At 41.5% G+C, this 9,030-nt stretch overlaps 1 protein-coding gene across 1 annotated transcript; it reads left to right on the top strand.

Annotated features, from left to right (window-relative positions):
- The first annotated feature begins 352 nt into the window (after nt 1–352).
- LOC122191026 (E3 SUMO-protein ligase RanBP2-like) lies at nt 353–7,953 on the top strand. The gene is made up of 8 exons (XM_042891215.1): nt 353–517; nt 922–1,059; nt 1,147–1,293; nt 1,796–1,960; nt 2,045–2,128; nt 2,427–2,565; nt 2,735–2,832; nt 3,359–7,953. The coding sequence occupies exons 1-8, from the start codon at nt 443–445 to the stop codon at nt 7,931–7,933; spliced, it is 5,421 nt and encodes a 1,806-aa protein (XP_042747149.1). The 5' UTR covers nt 353–442; the 3' UTR covers nt 7,934–7,953.
- Nucleotides 7,954–9,030: the final 1,077 nt, after the last annotated feature.

Raw genomic sequence — 9,030 nt, 5'->3', positions numbered from 1 at the left:
TGTGAATAAGTACCATCTGTTTTTCTCTAATTCTGCAAACTGAACTGGCCAAATAAAATCAGATGAGAATGTAGTATTGAGAGCTGCTGCTAATTTTGATAGGAGGACTAGAGCAACTAATTTATCTGACAAGTTCTCTCTCCCTCACTACTCTCTTAACAACGCAGTTAAAAATGATGTATTTTCTACCTGTGTGTTACTTTCTGTGACTTCCTGAAATACATCACAAGCATCAGAGAAAAATTCTTGAAACTTGTCAAGAAAACAACTGCATCAGAGAAGAAAAAGTATGAATAAAAAAGCGTGAATAACATTTTATTTGCATTTTCTGCAATAGTTTCAATTTCTCCAACAGGGCACTAGCCTTACCTCCTTCTACGACCAGAAAGAATATATTGGAAGAAGTGCCTACTACTGGAAGAAAACTTTGCTTGCTTTGAAAATGATCAAAAAGCACAAAAGTATTCCTGAGCCTACTGATCCTCTGTTCAACCATTTCCATAGTGTGGACATTCAGGTACAGATTGATCATTCCAAGATGAGAGTAAGAGGGGTTTTATGTCACAATCTTACACGTAAATTGGTTGTGGGTTTTTTATAGTGTTTTTTTGTTGTTTTCTTTTTGTGGTTCGGTTGGTTTTGTGTGTTGTTAGGGTTTGTTTTTTTTGTCATTGTATTGCTAATGCTAAGATTTGGTAGTATCTGTCTGTGGAACTATTCAGCTTTAAAACTATCAGAGTGGAAGGCACTGAACTCCCTTAGTACCAGCTTTATGGAAAAGCTGTTTTTCTGTATCGCAGGAAAACTAGTAATATTATTAACCTCCTCCTGTCTGATTGCTTACTAGATGTTTACAGTTACTGACTGTTCCAAGTGTCCACATACACATTACGTGTGAGTTGTCTTTTGCTTTGGCTGTAGGTCTTTCAGGTTGCAGCCTATGAAGAAGAGGCACATATAGCATTTGCAATGTTGGACGCGGTTGAAGGCAAAACCGATGATGCTTTATTAGCATTTGAAGCTATTAAGAACGTGGTTTCATACTGGAATCTTGCCATAGTAAGTCTGTAAATTGCATTACCTGAAAATGCTTTTCTTTTGCTTGCATTCTGACCAATTCTTATTAATCAATGTACTGTTGCGTAGCTTTGCCAAAGAAAGGCAGAGGAGATTGAGAGCGATGATATGTTGCCAGAAGAACAAGAAGAGCACAAAACCTATCTTCTTAAAAGAAAGCATTACCTGATGAAGATCATCGATGAAAGCTCCTCTGATCCATCAGTAGCTGACAAAGTAAGTAATTCCTGCTTAACATCTTGTTTGGAGAGATGGAGTGGTTTAGCTTACTGGTGCAAAATGAGACAATTTGCTTTCAAGTCAGACTTCTCAAAACAGATTTTGCTTCATGACCAGTTAGGCTTATGGTGTTTCATCAAGCCAAATAAATGTCTTTACTCCATTATGTGGTGTATCCTGGGAAGATTCTGTGAAGGTATCGGATTATGAAATGTTTTTGATTCTCTGTAGATGTTCTCTGATGGCTTTTGTGTAAACAAATAGCTTGTGCTCACTGTCTTTGTGAGGTTGATAGTTTCCAAATAGAATTAATGCTTGTGTGAACTGTCCTCTTACCTTAATTGTAACAGATGTAGGGCTTTCCTGCGAAGGAAAGAACAACAAAAAAAGCCTAGAATTTCTGTAGTGAAAGCCTTGTGTACTGTTCAGCCATAGATCAGAACACAGTCTCTTCCTCAGATCAAGAATTGCAATCATGACTTGTGTTTCAAATTTTTAGCTGCCAGTATCTATGGAAACTGTAACGGAAATGCTGAATGCAGTGAGCCAGGAGCTTGGGGAGAATGATGAAGAGGAAAGTTTTGCCTCCGGAAACATCTCACAAGCTGCACATCTGGAAGTAAAACATTCCATTCCATCACCTAAGAAATTATCTACCTACAAGGTATATTAGCCAATTACTCTTCTAGGGATGTGTTACATTTGTATAAAAAACTGAAGTTCTATAATAAGCTTTGTTTTTTTCCAGTTTTCTCCTAAAACTCTTCCTCAGTGGGCAGAAGATCTTAAGTCCTTACTTCAGATGCTCTGTCAGCAAGTGGAAGCTTTAAAGGTAAACAACTTTGGAGGAGGTAATGCTTCTAGGGACTGCCTGTTCAGATAGTTTTGCTTTCTTCAGCTTAGCTCTTGTCCTCTTTGGTTCTGGGTTTTTTATTTCTGGCTTCAGGGAACAATCTCAGTTGTGTACACCATAGGCAGGTGGTGGATTATTGCAGCAGTTAACTTTTTTTTTTGTCTCAGACCTTGAAGATGCTTTTAAATAACAGGGGAGTAGGGATCATTCCTTAGGTTTCCTTCAAATAGCTGTGTAATACGTTTATACTCTCTTAACTGAAACGCTTCTTGAATAGAATGAAATGCAGGAAATGAAACTCAACAGTTCCAACGTAAGTGTATCATCTCATCGGTGGCCTGCTGAAAGCTATGGAACTGATCCTATGCCAGATGGTTATCAGAGAGCACAAAATCTTCATGAAGCTCCTTTAACGGGTAAGTTGATGCTGAATTTTGATTAGACACTTAGTTGTACCGAGTAAGACTTGTTAAAATCTTTCTGCAGTGTTGTTTGCCGAATGAGCAGAACTGATCCTCGGGGGATGTTAATTGAAATCAGTAGCACAAATTGGATATAAATTCTTTTCTTGGTGTTCATTTTCAGTTGCTACCACTGGCCCATCTGTGTACTATAGCCAGTCACCTGCTTATAACTCACAGTATCTTCTAAGAACTGCTGCAACCAATGTAACACCAACAAAGGTGAGGACAAATGTATCTGCTCAAGCAATTTCGACTGACTTATTGAAAACAACTGGTTTTGATTCTGGGTGTAGTTGGATAGAAGTACTGCAGTTCCCTAGGTGGCATTTAGTAAACTTGAGCTCTGCTGGAGACAGGCAGAAAGATCCATTATCAGCTATTGTTTGTGATGCGTGGTTTGGGAGAAACGGCCAGCCAAATGTTTTTAACGTGCCGTATATATGTTCTCTGCTCTGTGTCTGTGATGTTCTTTTCCCCAAAACAGCATGGGAACTTGGTGGTTTTTACTCTATGTTTTGTTTGTTTTCTAGTAGCAATAATGAGTCCATTCAGCTTGCGCTTCCCTTCAGTCCACGTTTTCAGATACCATTCAAGTTTTGAACATACGATTTTAGTTTAAACGGATTAGAGTCAAAATGTAATTGTAAAGCTCACCTTGTTATTAAGAGTACATGTTGGGTGGGCTTTAGCAGCCTGAGACCTTTTTCTCCTTTTCCACAATGAAGTGATTGTGTTTGTTCTTCAGGCGCCTGTCTACGGCATGAACAGACTTGCACCTCAGCAACATATATATGCTTATCAACAACCGATCCACACCCCACCTCTGCAGAACACTTGTGCCGGTGTGTTTCCTCAAGACATCTATGCTACACCTTTGCGTTTTGATGCTCCTGCTGCTGGAATCATTTCACCTCGTGGAGGCGATGATTACTACAACTACGGTGTTCCACAGGCGAGCACCAATCCACCACTACCTGAACCAGGCTATTTTACAAAACCTTCGGTTGCACCCACGACTTTAAAACCTGCAGAATCCAAAGGGGTAGAATTTTCAAAAGCTAAATTTGGGCAGCCGGGAGCAGCTGAAGGGTCGAAGCCGCCTCAGCCAACAACTTTTAAATTCAACCCTAACTTCAAATCTAATGATGGGGACTTCACCTTTTCTTCTCCTTTAGCTGCCACACAGCCTGCTAATGGAGCTTTTAACAGCAGTGAACGCCTTTTGAAGCTTTTAACATCAGACAAACCTTTACAAGATGAGAGGTGCATTGAACAAAAAGGAGTTAACAGTCATGCAAGTGGCCAAAGAAATGTCTTCAGTTTCAGTAATAAGCATACTTCAGGTGTCTCTCTTACAGACAGCGTGGGACAAAATGCGCATAAAAACCTGTCTTTTGAGAAGAGTGAAATGTTTAACTTCCAAGAACCAAGCAAGCAATTATTTATGACTTCAAATTCTGACTTGGCCAATAGAAGTCATGAAACAGAGGGAGGAAGCACCCATGGTGGTGATGAGGATGATGATGGACCTCATTTTGAACCTGTGGTGCCACTCCCTGACAAGATTGAAGTAAAGACAGGCGAGGAAGATGAAGAAGAGTTCTTCTGCAACAGAGCTAAACTGTTCCGGTTTGATGCAGAATCTAAAGAGTGGAAAGAAAGAGGTATTGGAAATGTGAAAATACTGAAACACAAAGTATCTGGCAAATTCCGTCTCTTAATGAGAAGGGACCAAGTACTAAAAATCTGTGCAAATCACTACATAAATACTGATATGAAATTAACTCCAAATGCTGGATCAGATAGATCATTTGTATGGCATGCTTTAGATTATGCAGATGAGCTGCCAAAGCCAGAACAGCTGGCAATTCGATTTAAAACACCAGAGGAAGCAATGCTTTTCAAAAGTAAGTTTGAGGAGTGTCAGAATATGTTAAAAACATCAGGATCAAGTGCTGATGCATCCTTGACTCGGAGCACTGGAACTGCTAAAGAGGCAACAAGTCAAGATACCAAGGAGTCTTGCGGGTCAACATTAGGGATCTTGAACTCCGTATTTCGGTTCTCAAAAGATAGTGTGACCAGCGAATCTGACAGCAAAGGCAGTTTTACATCAACGTCAACTGCCCCTGCCACTTTTTCATTTGGAAAGGAAGCCATACAAACCTATTCCTCTGGTGGATTTGGACAGTCTCCCTTGAAGAAGAATCAGTGGGAGTGTAAAGTATGTTTAGTTCCAAACGAAGCAACTGCTAAGAACTGTGTCTCATGCCAAAGCCCAAATCCAGACGTGTGGGACACACATGGCATCCCGGTAAGTGAATCTGCTGCAAGTTTCAAAGCCAGCAGTAGTGCCACACAGGACAAATTAGGATCTGCCTTTGCTAAAAAGGAAGGTCAATGGGACTGTAGTATCTGTTCAGTCAGAAATGAACCCACTGCCACAAAAAGTGTTGCCTGCCAGAATCCAAGCAAAACTAATTCAGAAGTATCTCCTCAACAATTTTCCTTTAAACTGGAACGACTAGATGCTCCAAAGACCACTCAGAATGAGTTGGGAACTGCTTTTTCACTGAAAGGTCAGTGGAACTGCTCTGTACGCCTCACCCAGAGCAAAGCAAATGATGAAAACTGTCGTTCTTGTCACAGTCCTAACTCTCAAGGTCAACCACATGTGCCAGTATCTGCTGTTCAGGCGCTTCCTGCTCCCAGCTTTGGATCTGCTACTGAGGCAAGTAAACCTCAGAAGAATGCATTTGCAGAGCTTTTTGCTAAAAAGGAAGGACAGTGGGATTGTAATACTTGTTTTGTAAGGAACGAAGGTTCCTCACCAGCTTGTGTATCTTGCCAAACACCAAATCCATCTAGTAAGCCTACCAGTGATGTTTCGTTGTTGACTTCTGACTTGAAAAGTAAATCATCTGAACCTGTTGGAGGACAACTGGGAACGGGTTTTAAGTGTGAATTCTTAGGAAAAAGCTTTAAGTTTGGTCATGCTGATCAAGGGAAAACACCAGCATTTACATTTCAGAATCTTGGAGATGCTGAAGCAAAACCTGCAAAGGAAGGATTTAACTTTTCAATGTTGATGCCTCCAGGTGGATTTAAATTTGGCATACAGGAATCCAATAAAAATACTAGTAAGAAAGATGATCCACCCAAGGAGTGTACAACAGACTTGAAAAACATTGACGAAAAAGACAAAAATGAACTGCCTTCAAGTAGTGGAGTTACACTCCAATCTGAGGAAACAGCAGACAAGGACAAGGGTGAGTTTACTTTTGGCCAGAACAGCAGTAGTACTTTTACTTTTGCTGATCTTGCAAAAAGTACCCCCAGTGAAGGCTTTCAGTTTGGCAAAAAAGATCCTAACTTTGAAGGCTTCTCAGGTGCAGGTGAACAGCTGTTTTCTTCAAAGGTTTCTCAGACTGGTCACAGAGCAAGCACCTCTGCTGATCTTGGTGAGAAGGATGACGATGTGTACAAGACTGAGGACAGTGATGATATTCATTTTGAACCGATAGTTCAGATGCCTGAAAAAGTAGAGCCGTTTACAGGAGAGGAGGATGAGAAAGTGCTGTACTCCCAAAGAGTGAAGCTATTCAGGTTTGATCCAGAAACAAGCCAGTGGAAAGAACGTGGGGTGGGCAACCTGAAGATTCTTAAAAATGAAGTGAATGGCAAAGTAAGGATACTCATGCGACGCGAGCAGGTACTGAAGGTATGTGCAAATCACTGGATCACAACAACTATGAACTTGAAACAGCTGTCGGGCTCAGACAAAGCATGGATGTGGATGGCCAGTGACTTCTCTGATGGTGATGCAAAGCTGGAACAGCTGGCAGCGAAGTTCAAAACACCAGAGCAGGCTGAGGAGTTCAAACAGAAGTTTGAAGAGTGTCAGAAGCTACTGCTAGATATACCACTGCAGACACCCCATAAACTCGTCGATACGGGCAGGACAGCTCAGCTTATACAGAAAGCAGAAGAAATGAAGACCGGCTTAAAAGATCTCAAAACGTTTCTGACGGATGACAAAACTAAACTAGCAGAAGAAGAAAACGTAAACTCTGCCTGTGCTGGTGGCACTTCTGATTCTGTTACAGAGCCACACGCTGAAGGTACTGGGCCTGCTGTGGAGTGGAGCAACTGTGAGCTGCGTGAGGAAGCATTGGATGACAGCTTAAGTAGCTCTGTGTATGCATCACCTCTTGCAAGCAGCCCTGTAAGGAAAAATCTGTTTAGATTTGGAGAGTCTACAGCAGGCTTCAATTTCAGCTTTAAATCTGCCTTGAGTCCATCCAAATCTCCTGCCAAGCAGAACCAGAGTGGAACATCTGTGGGCACGGATGAAGATTCTGATCTTACTCAAGAGGAGGAGAGAGATGGGCAGTACTTCGAACCTGTAGTACCTCTGCCTGACCTTGTGGAAGTGACTAGTGGCGAGGAAAATGAGCAAGTTGTCTTCAGTCATAGAGCTAAACTCTATAGATACGATAAAGACACAAACCAATGGAAGGAGAGAGGTATTGGGGATATCAAGATACTGCAGAACTATGACAGCAAACAAGCACGTATAGTAATGAGAAGGGATCAGGTACTAAAACTCTGTGCCAACCACAGAATAACGCCAGATATGAATATGCAACAAATGAAAGGATCTGACAGAGTATGGGTGTGGACCGCATGCGATTTTGCAGACGGGGAAAGGAAAGTAGAGCTGCTGGCAGTGCGGTTCAAACTGCAGGATGTTGCAGACTCGTTTAAGCAAACTTTTGATGAAGCAAAGCAAGCCCAAGAGAAAGGCACATTGATAACGCCTCACGTTTCTCGTACCAATACAGCAAAAGAATCTCCTTGTGGTAAGAACGCTGTAGCTGTACTGGAAGAAACTACCAGGGAAAGAACTGACCTCAGCCATGGTGATGATACTTCTGACACTGTTGTAGAAGCTTTAGAGGTATCGAGAAGTACCTCTGAAACGCCACCCAAAACAGTGGTTTCTCCTCCAAAGTTTGTATTTGGATCTGAATCTGTCAAGAGCATTTTCAGTAATGAGAAGTCAAAGACATTCACATTTGGAAATACTTCAGCCACCGGTTCCCTCTTTGGATTCAGCTTTAATCCTCCAAGAAAAAGCACAGATGATATTTCAGCATCTCAGAAAGCAGAACAGAAAAAAGTGGGAGTAGCTGAACCATCCAAAAGCTGCAGTGCATCTCAGAAACCTTTGGGCAGCAAGGCATCCAATGTGGCTCCCTCAGCACGGGATGGACCCTCCAACTTCTCATTTAAAATTCTGGAAAAAGGTGAGTGTTAATTGAACAAGGAGCTTATTCAAGTGTGCAACTCGTTAATGGCAGTCATTGTGTTATTTCTTCTGTCTTAATAATATGTAGTTCCTTTCAGTTCTAATGCCCATATGTGAATCTTCAAATTCTAGACTTTCAGCTTGAGTGAATATTCAGGTTGCAGGTTATTTGCACATAAAGATACAAACATGCCTTGTACAGGATTTGGTGTTACTCTGTAGTGAGAGAGAATTGCCGGTAGGATTTCGGAATCTCGATGAGGTGTTGAAAATGTCAGGGTTAAGTGCTGAAAGTGCATTTTTTGAGTTGAACTGGTAATGTATGTGCACAGGCCTCGCTCTGACTGGTAAGCTATAGAACAGCACTTGTGCTTAAGCTTAAACTCAGTTATCTCTATGGCTGTGTGGATGGGTATTCTGAAACTACACGCAGTACATTTGCTTGAAGACTTCCATGAATGGTCTGTGCAATTCCTGATGCACAGTCTAGCTTTTCTTAGCTTGAAAAGAGATCCTGTGATTACATCCTCAGTTACACAGGCTCTGATACTAGCTGAAGGCTGAGCTTGCAGAAGCAGTGGCTGCCATGTGTTCACCGTAATGTGCTCAGGTATCTTTGTGCAATGACAGGGATTTGCTGGCGTTGTACTGATAGAGGACTTCATGCTCTGCTTCCTACAGTTGCAGGGCTGTTTCACCAGATGGTGCGTTTTAATATCTATAGCAGTCTCTGTCGTATGAAGGCAGACTGTTTCTTAACTGTAATACACTAAGTGAGATGCTAGAGGTGTTGACTGCAGTTTATTCATAGGGGTTGAATAAGCTTGTGTAGCATTCAGTGTGAATTTTCCTACTGTGATGTGTAACTGTGGAATGCTTCCAGAACATGGATAGGAATAAGGTTTGTTTTACCCCCTTGAAAATTTCAGTTAAACATTTCTCTCCACGCCATTTATTTTCTAGGATTTAATTTTAGCCTTTTTTAAATCTAATCCAATGGCCTTTTGGACAAGCACATCTTCCTTGCAACCTGCTAGTAAAGGTATTTACACGCTGCACTGAATGTGTGATGAAAAACACTTGAGCAGGCACAGCCAGCAGCCGGC

The sequence above is a fragment of the Lagopus leucura genome, unplaced genomic scaffold (assembly GCF_019238085.1).
Source record: "Lagopus leucura isolate 7727_CA_CO unplaced genomic scaffold, USGS_WTPT01 60218-0_obj-0_obj, whole genome shotgun sequence".
Lineage (NCBI taxonomy): Eukaryota > Metazoa > Chordata > Aves > Galliformes > Phasianidae > Lagopus > Lagopus leucura.
This window is presented reverse-complemented; position numbering and strand designations above follow the sequence as displayed.

Bases quoted from the DNA above. Each gene is read 5' to 3' on its own strand.
- LOC122191026 (XM_042891215.1), top strand. From the start codon at position 443: ATGATCAAAAAGCACAAAAGTATTCCTGAGCCTACTGATCCTCTGTTC. The intron at 1,294-1,795 runs GTAAGTAATTCC...TCAAATTTTTAG, and splicing joins ATCCATCAGTAGCTGACAAA to CTGCCAGTATCTATGGAAAC. The intron at 2,129-2,426 runs GTAAACAACTTT...CTTCTTGAATAG, and splicing joins AGCAAGTGGAAGCTTTAAAG to AATGAAATGCAGGAAATGAA.